The 18,656-nt window shown below is 39.0% G+C and overlaps 1 protein-coding gene across 1 annotated transcript in view; it reads right to left on the minus strand.

Moving 5' to 3' along the window:
• The window catches only part of TRPC7 (transient receptor potential cation channel subfamily C member 7), a 145,948-nt gene extending 145,395 nt beyond the window's left edge, over positions 1 to 553 (minus strand). The window contains 1 exon segment of the mRNA XM_027606215.2: positions 479 to 553. Coding sequence (XP_027462016.2) covers positions 479 to 480 — 2 coding nt within the window. The 5' untranslated portion in view covers positions 481 to 553.
• Positions 554 to 18,656: the final 18,103 nt, after the last annotated feature.

Raw genomic sequence — 18,656 nt, forward strand, 5'->3', positions numbered from 1 at the left:
AAAGGAAAGAAAAAATAACAGCTTCTTTATTCCCACCTGTAGTTCTTTAATGGTTGCTACTTATTAGAAGATAGCCTTCTTCCTCTTCCTATCCCCATATTTATGTTAAGATAAATACAGTCGCAAAAAATATCAAATTAAAAAGCTGTCAGTAGTGAAGTAGGAGAACAGACAACACATATACTCTCTTCCAGGAATAAAAGAAAAAACTGCACTCTAGCACAAAAAGACTGGGTTACCAGGATGAGTTGTCTATTTTAAATGGATTTTTAAACTTAGACTTCCAAGGAAAAGTAAAAAAAAAATTTCTCTACCAACCCAACAAATAAGAAAGATTTCAGATTCGGATTTACATCTAAAAATCCAAGCAACGCACAGGAGAGAGAAGACTAATAAATAAAAGTTTAATTCCTTATTTCAGCAAGAAAACAACCTATGTTGGAAAAATCAATATGAAAGAATCATCATAGTTGCTTACATCAAGGGAGAAATAAGCAGGCTGGTCCCTCCTCTCTAGATGACCAGAATCCGGTGTTGAGTCGTGGGAATCTGGCTCCCCATGGGTGGTAGCTGAGGAGATGTCGCTCTCCGTGGTGCTGAAGTATAGAGCTGGTCAAGTGAGCGGAGTTGGGAAAATGTGAAAGCGCGCTTGTCTGTCCTTTGTGCTGCAATGGTAAAAACTCGCCTTCCGAGGCAGACTCGCCTTACCGTTCTTTTCCTAATCTGGGGGAAATTTCCCAGGGAACATGACGGAGAAGGATCTGTGTGTGAGACTGGCATGTGGAGTGCTGATGGGTTGGTATAGTTCCCACCCCTTCTCCCAGACAGTAGCTTTGAAAGGGAGGTATCACCTCTGCCTCCCTACCATAGATCCTCACTATTTCTACCTGCCGCCTCTCACATCCCAGAACAGTGCATAACACACACACACACACACACACACACACACACACACACACACACACAGAGGCATGCACATACCTCAATTATGTAAGGCAGCAGGTTCTGGCTCCTGAGGCAGAATATTCATCTGTTTAAATAAATGAAAAATGAGGAATGAATTGATCTCCTACCTGTTGTGTCTGTGGTGTTTACACAGGGAGGGAGCTAAAGAAAACTAAAACCAGAAGAACTTGAAGAATGACAGAAGTAGTTTTTTTTTTTCTTAATAAGCTTTAAGGTCACACCCCACTTTGTCTTCTGTGAGTGATGCATCTCCTAACTTTATTCTTTTGTTTCATGACCTTTTAACATTGTCTAAGATCAGGAAGAAGTCAGTGGTATAGAACAAGTCTGAAGTTAAGACTTTAAAAGGATTAGCTTTCATTTGTAACTTTCCATTTTTTTTGTAAGGAAATTCCTAATGCAGAAATCCATTTCCCCCACAATCCCCACTCTCACCAATTGCCTTGTTAACAAATGGCCTGTGATTCTTACACACTAAAGTATTTTGATGGCCTCATGAGAGAGAAACCTCCTTAATTGAAATAATGCCTGTCTGCAAAAAACCAGGATTACTCCCAGGATCCACCTCTGTCACTGAACAATAAATCAGAATGCTTATTCTTTGAAATCAACTCATGGATTAACAACTCACAGTCTATAAAGACAGTCTCTGTGTGTAAACATAATACTTAGTGTTAAAGAATTGGCTTATAATATAATGTATTTTGCACAATACCATTCTGCATTTATATGCACATCAGATTGCATTAGTTCATGAATATGCTACTACCATTTTCTCTGGAAGTAACATGGTGTATGGGGGAAGACCCTGGAATTTTGATTCACTTATTAACTGTGTGACTTTAGGCATAATACTGAACTTCACTGAACCTCTCTCTCCTTATATGTAAATGGTGGGTAATATTATGGGGGCCATAATGCCTTTTTCCAAATGCATGGTGATAATTAGTTGAAATAACGTATAAAAAGCACCCAAATGAGTTAGTTAGCATTTAAGAGGTACATAATAAGTTTGAGTGTTTTCTTCCCCTCTTTACTCAGAGAAGTTAAATTCTCTAGTTACAACTCTCTGAAATGCCTGACAACAAACTAATTTCATTCCTGTAAGCCTCTCTACAAGCTTTCCATTGTAAATGATTGTGTTTTATTGGATAAAATACCTTTTTAAAAAGAAATTGTCTTAAAATTAAGACCTTTTCTTTTTAAATATTTAAATCTTGAAGAACAAGGGAATTTTATTTAGAATCAGGAATGAATACATTGAACTCATTTGAATAAAATGTTAATGAATTAAGAGCTATTTAATATCACATTGAAGTGTAGAGCAGAATATATGAAGACAACAAAAGTGTCTTACACAGCTATGACACTGGAAATATTCTTTTGATTGGGATTCTCGTCGTCATGATTAGTGAAGCAGTATAGAATAAGATATTCTTAATTATAAAATACTTTCTTAAGAATACTGGGTTGTGGCTTTTAGTTGATAATGCTGGAGATGAAGTCTTATATTCTGTTTTTAATAAATAACCAAAAGAATATTTTCATGAAATTCTGACATGAACTATGTTCTTGTTTCCACTCATGATGAGCTCATTAAAAAACAAGTCATATTTTAAAAACTGTGACAATGACAGTACAACAGTTATATATATGGAGGAAATGAGCTAATTATTTTATAGATATATTAACTGAAGACAGGTCAGAATCAGGCCAGATAACTCTTCAAAAGTGATAGGTTAAGATGACATTTGTGAAGGATCCAACCTTCAGTATTCCACATTGTTAGAGAGCTTTAGCACTTCTAGAGAATCTCGTTTTGAAACAACATTTCATTCAGTGGGTTAGTACTTGTAATCTAAAAAATGTTACATACACGTCAAAATATTTTCAGTATGTAAAATACAGAAGTAATTAGGTCCTTTCTATCAATGGTGAAAGTTCAGAAGAGTATAGATGCCTAAGGTTCCTGTGTAAGGTCTTGAGCTTTGTTTTCTCCTTGGCTCACAGTAGAGTTCATACCATTCTAGTCAAACTTCTTATATTTTAATTTCAAATCTTCCATTCCCCAAGTGTGTCCCTCAGTTTTATCACCTGTAAAATGAAAGTAATAACAGTCTCTCACTTGTAGAGTTATAGTGAGGATAAAATGAGACAACTCACATAGAGTGCTTACAGCAATGCCAGGCACATAGTCAGAGCTCAGTATACATCGGTTTCCATTAGTGGCTTAATAGCTCACTCTGTGACTGAATAGTGAATATACTATTGATCTGTGGTTCTCAGACTTTGTGTGCTCTATTGTCACCTAACCAGCCTGTTGAAAATATAAAAATACAATTTTCTGGTGCTCCTTCCCTAGGGAATTTGCATTTTTTTCCTCAAGAACTTTTGGTCATTCTGTTGCAGGAAGTTCATAAATCACACTGTGAGGAAGCACTGCTCTTGTCTATTGGAAGAGTAATTTGTTTTAGAAACTGTAGCCATGAGTATGAAAGGCTACTTCAAATGACTGAACCCCATGCTACTTTGTTTGGTTATTGGACAGACCTGGCTCTTTCTCCTAGATAGAAGCAGCAGTATAGTAATCAGACATCTTCTTACACTTTTTAAAATTTAAATTCAATTAGCCAGCATATAGTACATCATTAGTTTAAGAGGTAGTGATTTAAGAAAGTCATGCCAAAAAAAAAAAAAAAGCGATATAAATCAGTCCCATAGGGAAAAAAAAATCTGGTTGAAATAGCCAGAAGCCACTATGTTAAACTCATACTCAAAAAGAATAGGCTATCTATCTCATCTTGGTTGATGGAGGTATCACTGCAAAACCTTTCCAGAGTGAGCACAGATCTGATAAAAATCTTGTGCTCTAGACTCTTCTCAAGTCATGAAAAATTGTGTCTTAAATCATGAACAAGTGAGGAGTGACTAGAAATGGCACTGTGTCTCAAAGTGATGATAAGAACAATGCTAATTCAATCCTATTCATTTTATGGAAAATTATTGATCTTCTGTTTTGGGCTGTAAACTTGTAGATTTCAGTGATTGGGCCTTTAAGGGATTTATATCAGCTATAATTGGCCACTAATCTATTAAACTTTTCTTTAAAAAGCAAGCAGAAAGTAATATGAAATAAATAATTATTTATACAGGTGATCCCCTTTCAGGGAAGGACTTGCACAGAGGTGACAGACAGCTGGCAGACCCCAGCTTTCATATCCTTCAGGGTCTGCCTCAGCTGCAGAGAGCCCCTTCAGGGTCTGCCTCAGCTGCAGAGAGCCATCTTACCTGACATCACACCATTTCTTGGGCAGCCTTTATCTGGTGACTGAGCAAGGTTGGAACAAATAAGCCATTTTAGGGACACTTTTATAAGGAACACTTACTCCAGAGCTCACAGCCATATTGGCCCAGTTATCAAAGTTTGATTTCTTCCTCTGTCCAATCTTACTTCCTCTTTCTTCCTTTCATAAATGTTGATCCCTAATAAGTATTTTTCACCTCAAACTCTGTCTCAGTTTCTGCTTCCAGGGAATCCAACCTGCATTAATTGGTAGTAGGTGTGGTTTGAGAAAGTAGGTGATAAGATGGGGTTTGAAGCTGGACCACTATCTAGATGGCAGTGCAGATCCCATCATTGATCATATGTGGAGCACAGACAGCTCCTGGAACAAGATGATGGTCAAGTTCCTAAACTTTCACCTGTGTTGAACTGGGAAGTTATACTGGTGGAAGAGAATACATTAGCAGGTGTGATATATCATGCATTTGAAACTTACAGGAGAAATAATAATGGTAAGCATAGTGGTATTGGATTGCTATTGTTAAATGCCACTGGTAACCAAAGAAAGATAATGAGTAGTTGAGGCTGTATAATAGGCAATTAAAATCCAGGTGTAAAAGCCAGAGGACCTCTTGGTTGCATATAGAGAAACTCTTATAAAGTCTAGGGGGAGGATAAAGAAGGTCAAGGTCTAAGCCTAGGAATTAATATTCAGAGGACTGAATTCAGAGATGACAAATGCCCAACCAAAGTAAGTCTATCCTGCCAAGTACTTTTGTTGGGAAAATCTAAGATTCTGATGGGATGAGGACATCTACATGGATGTCTCTCAAGATTTTGACTTCCCATATACCTCTGAATCTTTGAACCTGCAGACATGGTCCATTCATCTCTATTAAGAGTTAGTACCCCCCACCTCCGCCGTCTCACACTGGAAGGCTTTATATAGACCTCTCACCCATGTAGTATCATGTTTCTGTCCCAGGACCCATACCGCCTTCCCTACTGCCAAAGGTCTATAACTAACTAGGTTGTACACAGGCTGTGAACTGACATTAATATCTAGAGACCTATAGTATAGCTGAGGATGTTCTGAGTCTGATAAGGCAGGAAAGGGACAGTGCTCCAAAGGAGCTACAAGAACCAGCCAACTTTTGCTGGAAGGAGTCAGGGGAATAAGTGTGGGCCTGGATTCTAAGGATGCTTGATCAAGGAGGCCTGAAATAAAATTTGCATATTGAAGAGTTTATTGACTTGGAAATCCTCTCTTGAATTACTGGATTTAACATTTTGGCAAGGATCCCAGGGAATGGTATGAACTTACTACTAGGATGACCCCTGAAAACATGAAAGAAAACAAGGGCTCACATACACAAAGTTGAAATGACAGAATTTCCATGGCAGAGGAAAAAAAGAAGGGAATAAAAAGCTTAGATCTCTGATTGATCTAAGCTTTTTATTCCCTTCCCTCTTAGGAACTTATCAAACTCAATACTCAAAGAAACAAAAAAATCCAGTCAAGAAATGGGCAGAAGACATGAACAGACGTTTCTCCAAAGAAGACAGACACATGGCCAAAAGACACACGAAAAAATTCTCAACATCACTCGGCATCAGGGAAATACAAATCAACACCACTATGGGACACCACCTCACACCTTTCAGAATGGCTAAAATTAACAACTCAGTTAAAGGAGAGATGTTGGTGAGGATGTGGAGAAAGGGGGAATCCTCTTCCATTGTTGGTGGGCATGCAAACTGGTGCAGCCCCTCTAGAAAACAGTATGGAGGTTCCTCAGAAAGTTAAAAATAGAGCTATCCTATGACCCAGCAATTGCTTTGCTAGGTATTTATTCTAAGGATACAAACATAGTGATTCAAAGGGGCACATGCACCCCAATGTTCATAGCAGCAATGTCCACGATAGCTAAAATATGGAAAGAGCCCCTCAACAAATGAATGAATAAAGAAGATGTGGTGTGTGTGTGTGTGTGTGTGTGTGTGTGTGTGTGTGTGTGTAATGGAATATTATCCAGCCATCAAAAAGAATGAAATTCTGCCATTTGTAATGATGTGGATGAAACTAGAAGTTATTCTGCTAAATGAAATAAGTCAGTCAGAGAAAGCCAAATACCATATGATTTCATTCGTGTGAAATTTAAGAAACAAAACAGATGAACATAGGGGAAGGGAAGGAAAAATAAATAATATGAAAACACAGAGGGAGGCAAATCATAAGAGACGCTGAACTTTAGATAACAACCTGAGGGTTGCTGGAGAGGAGGTGGGTGGGGGGATGGGGCAACTGGGTGGTGAACATTAAGGAGGGCACTTGAAGTAATGAGCACTGGGTGTTGTAAGCAACTGATGGATCACTGAATTCTATCTCTAAAACTGGTAATACAGCATAAGTTAATTAAATTGAATTTAAATAAAAAATTTAAAAAAATAAAGAGCTTATAGATGTGGGAATGCTGGAATAAATTTTTTTTGCTGGAAGGCCCATGAGCCAATTATGTTCACGGGGCCTAGAGGACACATCTTTTACCAAAGACATAAAAAATGCACTGGTTATAGAGCACCAGTATTACCACAGTTTACAGTGTAGTTCTTCTTTGTAGGCCAGGGCTGGCAGTAGCACAGTCTGTTACAGAGCTTGGTTCACAGACTGCAATGTGGATAATAGAACCCTGAAACAATGGAGGCCAGATGGTGGTACTTAAACATCCTAAACCAGGCTGTTGCAGTGCTGTCATGACCAGCAAGAATGGAGGAGCAGTCACGAGCCCACAGAGTAATGGAAATGGTTATTAGAAAATAGTATCTCTAAGGTGGATAACTGATTAAGGTACTATTCAGTTTGTGGCCATAGAAAAATCAAGAAAAGATAACTAGTAGGCTGTGGGTATCTTACTTCAATAAAAAGTCATGATACTAAATGCATATTACTTAGTGACAGAAGGCTTTCTGAAAAGGCTGCATACTGTATGATTCTAACTATATGACATTTTTGAAAAGACACAACTATGGAGACAATAAAAGGATCAGTGATTGCCAAGTGTTGGCAGAGAGGGAGAGATGAATAGGCAGGGCACAGAAGGTTTTTTAGGGCAGTGGAACTCTTCTTAATGATATTATAATGGTGGATACATAGCATACATTTGTCAAAATCTATGCATAGAATGTAAAACACTAACAGTGAACCCTTATGTAAGCTGTGGACTTTGAGTGACAATGATGTATCAATGTAGGGTCATCATTTGCGACAAATATACCATTCTGGTGGAGGATGGTGATAGTGGGGAAGGCCGCACATATGTGGGGGCAGGGGATATAGGGGAACTCTCAGTACTTTCTGCTTCGTTTTGCTGTGAGCCTAAGACTGCTTTTAAAAATATAATCTTCATAAAAAAAGTCATGATCCCTTGTCCAGTTTCTGGATCTGATCTAGTTTTCAGTTCTGGAAGCCATTATTGAAGTGGTGGGCAAATTCCTAGGAGAAAGAGTATCTAGGTTCTTTACATGGTAATGGTTCCTCTAGCCCTTCTCCATAGGGTCCTACAGTCATTTACTTAAATAACTTTTCATTAGGTAAAAGGGAATGCCCAGGCATTTTGAGATCTGTTGGACGCAGGGTCTGAGTTGACATTAATATCCAGGGACTCAACGCTTCATCATGGTCCCCTTGTTAGAGTTGTGGCATAGAATGACTAGGTAATAAATGGAGTGCTGGCCAGCATTGAGCTTGAAGGAGGTCTACTGGGTCCATGAACCCACTTGATGGCCATTTCCCTGGTCCCAGGATATTAAGTGACTTTGGCATACTTGGCGATTGGTGCAGCCTCCACATTGGGTCTTAGTCATGTGGGGTAAAAACTATCACAGCAAGGTAAACAAAGTGGAAAGTTTTGGAAATTATCCCCCACACTGCCTACACAGCCAAGACAGTAAAGTAAAAAACAGTATGACATCCTGGAGAAGGAAAATAGTGAAGATTAATGGTACCCTTTAGGATACAGAGGTTAGAGTCTCAAGGTATCTATTTAATTGGTCAGTCTATGCTTGCAGAAGCCAATGTCCCCAGGGTGATAAGTGTAGACTACTGCCAAGTTGAAGCTAATAGTAGCCCCAGGCACAGGCACTGTACTAGATGTAGTATCTTTTTGGAGTGGATTAATAGGCCTCAAGTATGTTGTAATTATTTTAGAAAATATGTTATTTTCTATCCCAAAGCATAAATGAGGATCAGATATTCACATGGAATAGAGTTTTGCTTGAGGACTTACATTAACTGTCTTACTCATTGTCATAATATAGAATAAAGAGATCTGAACTGCCTGAGCATACTGTAGAACATCATATTAATTTGTTAAGTTCACGATGATGATATTGATTGGACCCGATGAGCAAGAGGTGGACAGCATACCGGAGGTCCTGGCAAGACACATGTACTCCAAAAGATACGAGATGAAACCTGTGAAGATTTATGCTTTTTTTACAGCTATAAAATTTTTGAGGCATCCAGGAATGAGGAACATGCTTGTGCATCCCTCCAAAGTAAAAGACCAGTCATTGTGTGTTGCAATCTCCTACCCCAAGAGATGTGTGTATTTTTTTTCTAAAACTGAAAGCATGTATTGTGTCTTTTGCATGGTCATCTGGATTTAATCTGAGATCATAGCCTAATTTTTATGCATAAGCCAGTTTTTCTGCACTGAGCAGGGTACTGCTACCTCAGTCATTATTTTTTGGTTTGCCATTCCCCTCACCCCCTCGGCCCCTGTTCACCCCCACCTCCACCACCAGCCCCAGCCTGGCTGCTTCTCCTGTAGGTCTCCTATGGTTCTGTTTACATCAGTCTTTTTTTTTTTAATTTTTTTATTGTGTTATGTTAGTCACCATACAGTACATCATTAGTTTTTGATGTAGTGTTCCATGATTCATTGTGTATAACACCCAGTGCTCCATTCAATATGTGCCCTCTTTAATACCCATCACCAGGCTAACCCATCCCCCCATCCCCCTCCCCTCTAGAACCCTCAGTTTGTTTCCCGTAGTCCATAGTCTCTCATGGTTTGTGTATCCCTCTGATTCACCCCCTTCATTTTTCCCTTCCTTCTCTTATGGCCTCCATACTATTCCTTATGTTCCACAAATAAGTGAAACCATATGATAATAGTCTTTCTCTGCTTGATTTATTTCACTTAGCATAATCTCCTCCAGTTCCATCCATGTGGATACAAAAGTTGGATATTCATCCTTTTTGATGGCTGAGTAATATTCCATTGTGTATATGGACCACATCTTCTTTATCCATTCATCTGTTGAAGGGCATCTTGGCTCCTTCCACAGTTGGCTATTGTGGACATTGCTGCCATGAACATTGGGGTGCATGTGGCCCTTTTTTTCACTACATCTATATCTTTGGGGTAAATACCCAGTAGTGCAATTGCTGGGTCATAGGGTAGCTCTATTTTTAACTTTTTGAGGAACTTCCACACTGTTTTCCAAAGTGGCTGTACCAACCTGCATTCCCACCAACAGTGTAGGAGGGTTCCCCTTTCTCCACAACCTCTTCAACATTTATTGTTTCTTGTCTTGTCAATTTTTGCCATTCTAACTGGTATCTCAATGTGGTTTTGATTTGAATTTCCCTGATGGCTAATGAATGATGTTGAACATTTTTTCATGTGCCTATTAGCCATTTGTATGTCTTCTTTGGAGAAGCGTCTTTTCCTGTCTTCTGCCCACTTTTTGACTTGATTATTTGTTTTTTGGGTGTTGAGTTTGAGAAGTTCTTTATAGATAGATCTTGGATACCAGCCCTTTATCTGTAGTGTCATTTGCAATATCTTCTCCCATTCCATGGGTTGCCTCTTTGTTTTGTTGACTGTTTCCTTTGCTGTGCAGAAGCTTTTTTTTATTTAATTTAATTTATTTATTATATTATGTTAATCACCATACATTACATCATTAGTTTTTGATATACTGTTCTATGATTCATTGTTTGCATATAACAGCCAGTGCTCCATTCAATACGTGCCCTCTTTAATACCCATCACCAGGCTAACCCGTCCCCCCACCCCCCTCCCCTCTAGAACCCTCAGTTTGTTTCTCAGAGTCCATAATGTCTCATGGTTCATCTCCCCCTGTGCAGAAGCTTTTTATCTTGATGAAGTCCCAGAAGTTCATTTTCGCTTTTGTTTCCCTTGCCTTTGGAGATGTGTCTTGAAAGGAGTTGCTGTGGCTGATGTTGAAGAGGTTACTGTCTATGTTCTCTACTAGGATTTTGAAGGATTCCTGTCTCACATTGAGGTCTTTCATCCATTTTGAGTTTATCTTTGTGTATGTTGTTAGAGAATGGTCGAGCTTCATTCTTCTGTATATAGCTGTCCAATTTTCCCAGCACCATTTATTGAAGAGATTGTCTTTCTTCCATTGGATATTTTTTACTGCTTTATTGAAGATTAGTTGACCATAGAGTTGAAGATCCGTATCTGGGCTCTCTATTCTGTTCCATTGATCTGTGTGTCTGTTTTTGTGCCAGTATCATGCTCTCTTGGTGATCACAGCTTTGTAATTTACAATAGCACCAAAAACCATAAGATACCTTGGAATAAATCAAACCAAAGAGATAAAGGATCTGTGCTCTAGAAACTACAGAACACTCATGAAAGAAATTGAAGAAGACACAGAAAGATGGAAAAACATTCCATGCTCATGGATCGGAAGAATAAATGTTAAAATGTCTGTGCAGCCCAGAGCAATCTATACTTTCATAGCCACCCCGATCAAAATACCAATGGCATTTTTTCAGAGTGCTGGAACAAACAATCCTAAAATTTGTATGGAACCAGAAAAGACCTCAAATTGCCAAGGAAATGTTGAAAAAGAACAAAGCTGGGGACATCACGTTGCCTGATTTCAAGCGATGTTTACATCAGTCTTAACAAGAGGTATGCGTGTTCTTACTTGTGCAGAAAACATTGTTCCAGATTCAGTCAACTGGGTTCATGTTCCCCCACGTAGTTTTTAAGGTTATTTATTTAAATATCTGATGTATTTTATTGTAACAGACATTGTTTTGCCAACATTGCCTATTTCAGTGACACTTCACAATCTAGTTTAAAAAGGAAATTGGACATTTTAAATGGAAAAGAAAACAAATAAAAAAAAAGACCAGAAAACAAACCTATTATGGTTCTGAAATCAGCAAATTCTGCAGCGAAGGGTTCTGCTCCAGCCTGTACTGCAGGAAACATGGAAGTTTGCCAGCTTTGAGTGGAGCCCAGGCAGGAAAAGGATCTATATTAGGATCAAGTTGTAGTGCAAGCGGCACTGTTCTTGGGCCACACGATCTGGCAGACCAAAGAGAATTAAAGGTTATCACTGGTGGGAAAAGATGTCATGTATAGTTTGTGTTAAGCATCAGTGAAAGCATCGTAATGTGGGCCGTTGGCATTCTGGAGTATGATCTTAACCATTTGCAGTGGAGAATTGTATACCTTTTGAAAACAACTTCTGGTACCAGTTGAGACCTGATTTGTGACCCAGTATGTGATCTATTCTGGAGAATGTTCCATGTGCACTTGAGAAGAATGTGTATTCTATTACTTTAGGATGGAATGCTCTGAATGTATCTGTGAAGTCCATCTGGTCTAGTGTGTCATTCATAGTCCTTCTTTCCTTGTTGATTTGCTTAGATGATCTGTCCATTGCTGTGAGTGGGGTGTTACAGTCCCCTACTATTATTGTGTTATTATCAATGTATTTCTTTAATTTTATTATTAATTGGTTCATATAATTGGCTGCTCCCAAGTTAGGGGCATAAATATTTACAATTGTTAGATCTTCTTGTTGGATAGACACTTTAAATATGATATAGTGTCATCTTCATCTCTTATTACAGTCTTTGGTTTAAAATCTAATTTGTCTGTGTATCATATGACCTTACTGATACGAGGAATTCTTAATCTCAGGAAACAAACTGAGTGTTGCTGGAGTGGTGGGGGGTGGGAGGGATGGGGTGGCTGGGTGATAGACATTGGGTAGGGTATGTGCTATGCTGAGCACTGTGAATTGTGCAAGACTGTTGAATCACAGATCTGTACTTCTGAAACAAATAATGCAACATATGTTAAGAAAAAAGAAAAAGAAGAAGATAGCAGGAGGGAAAGAATGAAGGGGAGTAAGTCGGAGGGGGAGACGAACCATGAGAGACGATGGACTCTGAAAAACAAACAGAGTTCTAGAGGGGAAGGGGGTGGGGGGATGGGTTAGCCTGGTGATGGGTATTAAAGAGGGCACATTCTGCGTGGAGCACTGGGTGTTATGCACAAACAATGAATCATGGAACACTACATCAAGAACTAATGATGTAATGTATGGTGATTAACATAACAATAAGAAAATTAAAAAAAATAAAATCTAATTTGTCTGATATAAGGATTGCTACTACAGCTTTCTTTTGATGTCCATTAACTTGATAAATGGTTCTCCACCCCCTCACTTCCAATCTGAAGGTGTCTTTGGGTATGGTCACCTAATCTTTGACAAAGCAGGGAAGAATATCCAATGGAAAAATGACAGTCTCTTCAGCAAATGGTATTGAGAAAATTGGACAGCCACATGTAAAAAGAATGAAACTGAACCATTTTCTTACACCATACGTAGAGATAAACTCAAAATGGATGAAAGACCTAAATGTGAGATAGGTATCCATCAAAATCCTAGAGAACTCAGGTAGCAACCTCTTTGACCTTGGCCCATAGGAGCTTCTTCTTTTTTTTTTCTTTAAATTTTTTTATTCTTATGTTAATCACCATACATTACATCATTAGTTTTTGATGTAGTGTTCCATGATTCATTGTTTGTGTATAACACCCAGTGCCCCACGCAGAACGTGCCCTCTTTAATACCCATCACCAGGCTAACCCAACCCCCCACCCCCTTCCCCTCTAGAACCCTCAGTTTGTTTTTCAGAGTCCATCGTCTCTCCTGGTTGGTCTCCCCCTCTGATTTCCGCCCCCCTTCATTCTTCCCCTCCTGCTATCTTTTTTTTTTCCTTAACATATATTGCATTATTTGTTTCAGAGGTACAGGTCTGTGAATCAGCAGTCCTGCACAATTCACAGCGCTCACCATAGCACATACCCTCCCCAATGTCTATCACCCAGCCACCCCATCCCTCCCACCCCACCCCCACTCCAGCAACCCTCAGTTTGTTTCCCGAGATTAAGAAGTCCTCATATCACTGAGGTCATAGGATACATGTCTTTCTCTGATTGACTTATTTCACTCAGCATAACACCCTCCAGTTCCATCCACGTCGTTGCAAATGGCAAGATCTCATTCCTTTTGATGGCTGCATAATATTCCATTGTGTATATATACCACATCTTCTTTATCCATTCATCTGTCGATGGACATCTTGGCTCTTTCCACAGTTTGGCTGTTGTGGACATTGCTGCTATAAACCTCGGGGTGCACGTACCCCTTCGGGTCCCTACATTTGTATCTTTGGGGTAAATACCCAGTAGTGCAATTGCTGGATCGTATGGTAGCTCTATTTTCAACTGTTTGAGGAACCTCCATACTGTTTTCCAGAGTGGATACACCAGCTTGCATTCCCACCAACAGTGTAGGAGGGTTCCCCTTTCTCCGCATCCCCGCCAACATCTGTTGTTTCCTGGCTTGTAAATTTTAGCCATTCTGACGGGTGTGAGGTGGTATCTCATGGAGGTTTTGATTTGGATTTCCCTGATGCCGAGCGATGTGGAGCACTTTTTCATGTGTCTGTTGGCCATTTGGATGTCTTCTTTGGAAAAATGTCTGTTCACGTCTTCTGCCCCTTTCTTGATTGGATTATTTGTTCTTTGGGTGTTGAGTTTGAGAAGTTCTTTATAGATTTTGGATACAAGCCCTTTATCTGATATGTCATTTGCAAATATTTTCTCCCATTCTGTTGGTTGTCTTTTGGTCTTGTGGACTGTTTCTTTTGCTGTGCAAAAGCTTTTTATCTTGATGAAGTCCCAAGAGTTCATTTTTGCCCTTGCTTCCCTTGCTTTGGCGATGTTTCTAGGAAGGAGTTGCTGCGGCTGAGGTCGAAGAGGTTGTTGCCTGTGTTCTCCTTTAGGATTCTGATGGACTCCTGTCTCACGTTTAGGTCTTTCAACCATTTGGAGTCTGTTTTTGTGTGTGGTGTAAGGAAATGGTCCAGTTTCATTCTTCTGCATGTGGCTGTCCAATTTTCCCAACACCATTTGTTGAAGAGACTGTCTTTTTTCCATTGGACATTCTTTCCTGCTTTGTCAAAGTTCAGTTGACCATAGAGTTGAGGGTCCATTACTGGGCTCTTGATTCTGTTCCATTGATCGCTGTGTCTGTTTTTGTGCCAGTACCATACTGTCTTGATGATGACAGCTTTGTAATAGAGCTGGAAGTCCGGAATTGTGATGCCGCCAGCTTTGCTTTTCTTTTTCAACATTCCTCTGGCTATTCGGGGTCTTTAATGGTTCCATAGAAATTTTAGGATTCTTTGTTCCATTTCTTTGAAAAAAGTGGATGGTATTTTGATGGGGATGCATTGAATGTCTAGATTGCTGTAGGTAGCATTGACATCTTCACAATATTTGTTCTTCCAATCCATGAGCATGGAACATTTTTCCATTTCTGTGTGTCTTCCTCAATTTCTGTTGTGGGTATTTTATAGTTTTCTGAGTATAGGTCCTTTACCTCTTTGGTTAGATTTATTCCTAGGTATCTTATGGTTTTGGGTGCAATTGTAAATGGGATCGACTCCTTAATTTCTCTCTCTTCTGTCTTGTTGTTGGTGTATAGGAATGCCACTGATTTCTGTGCATTGATTTTATATCCTGCCACTTTACTGAATTCCTGTACGAGTTCTAGCAGTTTTGGGGTGGACTCGTTCAGGTTTTCCACATAAAGTATCATATCATCTGCAAAGAGTGAGAGTTTGACTTCTTTGCCGATTTGGATGCCTTTGATTTCTTTTTGTTGTCTGACTGCTGTGGCTAGGACTTCTAATACTATGTTGAATAGCAGTGGTGAGAGTGGACATCTCTGTCGCATTCCTGACCTTAGGGGGAAGCTCTGGTTTTTCCCCATTGAGAGTGATATTCGTTGTAGGTTTTTCATAGATGGCTTTTATGATATTGAGGTATGTACCCTCTATCCCTATACTCTGAAGAGTTTTGATCAAGAAAGGATGCTGTACTTTGTCAAATGCTTTTTCTGCATCTATTGAGAGGATCCTATGATTCTTGTTCTTTCTTTTGTTAATGTATTGTATCACGTTGATTGATTTGCGGATGTTGAACCAGCCTTGCAGCCCAGGGATAAATCCCACTTGGTCGTGGTGAAGAATCCTTTTAATGTACTGTTGGATCCTGTTGGCTAGTATTTTGGTGAGAATTTTTGCATCCATGTTCATCAAGGATATTGGTCTGTAATTCTCCTTTTTGATGGCGTCTTTGTCTGGTTTGGGGATCAAGTTAATGGTGGCCTCATAAAGCGAGTTTGGAAGTTTTCCTTCCATTTCTATTTTTTGGAACAGTTTCAGAAGAATAGGTATTAATTCTTCTTTAAATGTCTGGTAGAATTCCCCTGGGAAGCCATCTGGCCCTGGGCTTTTGTTTCTTGGGACATTTTTGATGACTGCTTCAATTTCCTTAGTGGTTATAGGTCTGTTCAGGTTTTCTATTTCTTCCTGGTTCAGTTTTGGTAGTTGATACATCTCTAGGAATGCATCCATTTCTTCCAGGTTATCTAATTTGCTGGCATAGAGTTGTTCATAATATGTTCTTATAATTGTTTGTATTTCTTTGGTGTTGGTTGTGATCTCTCCTCTTTCCTTCATGATTTTGTTGATTTGGATCATTTCTCTTTTTTTGATAAGTCTGGCCAGGGGTTTATCAATCCTGTTAATTCTTTCAAAGAACCAGCTCCTAGTTTCGTTGATCTGTTCTACTGTTCTTTTGGTTTCTATTTCATTAATTTCTGCACTGATCTTTATTATTTCTCTTCTGCTGGGTTTAGGCTTTATTTGCTATTTTTTCTCTAGCTCCTTTAGGTGTAGGGTTAGGTTGTATATGTGAAACCTTTCTTGTTTCTTGAGAAAGGCTTGTATTGCTATATACTTTCCTCTCAGGACTGCCTTTGCTGCATCCCAAAGATTTTGAACAGTTGTGTTTTCATTTTCATTGGTTTCCAAGAATTTTTTTAAATTCTTCTTTAATTTCCTGGTTGACCCATTCATTCTTTAGTAGCATGCTCTTTAGCCTCCATGTATTTGAGTTCTTTCCGACTTTCCTCTTGTGATTGAGTTCTAGTTTCAAAGCATTGTGGTCTGAAAATATGCAGGGAATGATCCCAATCTTTTGGTACTGGTTGAGACGTGATTTGTGACCTAGGATGTGATCTACTCTGGATAATGTCCCATGGGCACTAGAGAAGAATGTGTATTCCGTTGCTTTGGGATGGAATGTGCTGAATATGTCTTTGAAGTCCATTTGGTCCAGTGTGTCGTTTAAAGTCTATTTCCTTGTTGATCTTTTGCTTAGATGATTTGTCCATTTTAGTCAGGGGGATGTTAAAGTCCCCCACTTATTATTGTATTGTTGTCAATGTGTTTCTTCGCTTCTGTTATTAATTGCCTTATATAATTGGCTGCTCCCATGTTCGGGGCATAGATATTTACAATTGTTAGATCTTCTTGGTGGATAGACCCTTTAAGTAGGATATAGTGTCCTTCCTCATCTCTTATTACAATCCTTGGTTTAAAATCTAATTTGTCTAATAGAAGGATTGCCACCCCAGCTTTCTTTTGGTGTCCATTAGCATGATAAATGGTTTTCCCCCCCTCACTTTCAATCTGGGGGTGTCTTTTGGTCTAAAATGAGTCTCTTGCACATAGCGTATCGATGGGTCTTGTTTTTTTATCCAATCTGATAGCCTGTGTCTTTTGATTGGGGCATTGAGCCCATTTACATTCAGGGTAACTATTGAAAGATATGCATTTAGTGCCATTGTATTGCCTGTAAGGTGACTGTTACTGTCTATTGTCTGTGTTCCTTTCTGGTGTATGCTGCCTTTAGGTTCTCTTTGCTTAGAGGACCCCTTTCAATATTTCTTTTAGGGCTGGTTTTGTGTTTGCAAATTCCTTTTAATTTTTGTTTGTCCTGGAAGCTTTTTATCTCTCCTTCTATTTTCAATGAGAGCCTAGCTGGTTATAGTATTTCTTGGCTGCATATTTTTCTTGTTTAGTGCTCTGAAGATATCATGCCAGTCCTTTCTGGCCTGCCAGGTCTCTGTGGATAGGTCTGTTGCCAATCTAATGTTTCTTCCATTATAGGTTACATATCTCTTCTCCTGAGCTGCTTTCAGGATTTTCTCTTTGTCTCTGAGACTTGTAAGTTTTACTATTAGATATCAGGGTGTTGACCTATTTTTATTGATTTTGAGAGGGGTTCTCTGTGCCTCCTGGATTTTGATGCCTGTTTCCTTCCCCACATTAGGGAAGTTCTCTGCTATAATTTGCCCCAATATACCTTCTGCCCCTCTCTCTCTTTCTTCTTCTTCTGGGATCCCAATTATTCTAATGTTGTTTTGTGTTATGGTATCATTTATCTCTCGAATTCTGCCCTTGTGATCCAATAGTTGTTTATCTCTTTTTTTAATCTCTCAGCTTCTTTATTTTCCATCATTTGGTCTTCTATATCGCTGATTCTCTCTTCTCCCTCATTTATCCTAGCAGTTAGTGCCCCCATTTTTTATTGCACCTCATTCATAGCCTTTTTGATTTCGACTTGGTTAGATTATAGTTCTTTTATTTCTCCAGAAAGGGTTTCTCTAATAACTTCCATGGTTTTTTCAAGCCCAGCTAGTATCTTTAAAATCATGATTCTGAAGTCTAGTTCCGACATCGTACTAATGTACGTATTGAGTAGGTCCCTGGCAGATGGTGCTACCTCTTGTTTTTATTTTTTCCGTCTTGTCATTTTGTCCAGAGGAGAATAGATGAATGAGAGAACAAAATGCTAAGAGGGTAACAACGTCCCCAGAAAATATACTCTAAACAAATCAGAGAAGACCTGAAACTGGGGGAAGAGAAAGGGAAAGAAAGAAAAATGAAAGAGAAGAGAAAGAGAAAAAAAAAAAAACAAGAAAAAGATAAAAACAAACAAAAACAGAACAAAACAAAAAAACAGTATATGATCAAATATGATCAGGCTGGTGCATAGAAAATTGCCACACACTAGATTTTGGGTGTATTTTGGTCTGTTAGAAGAAAGTGCCTCCCAAAATTTTAAAGAAAGAAAGACATATATGTACAAAATAAGGGTTGATATGATGAAGGGATGGAATATGACTGTAAAGATGAAAATTA

Source organism: Zalophus californianus, chromosome 5 (genome assembly GCF_009762305.2).
Source record: "Zalophus californianus isolate mZalCal1 chromosome 5, mZalCal1.pri.v2, whole genome shotgun sequence".
Lineage (NCBI taxonomy): Eukaryota > Metazoa > Chordata > Mammalia > Carnivora > Otariidae > Zalophus > Zalophus californianus.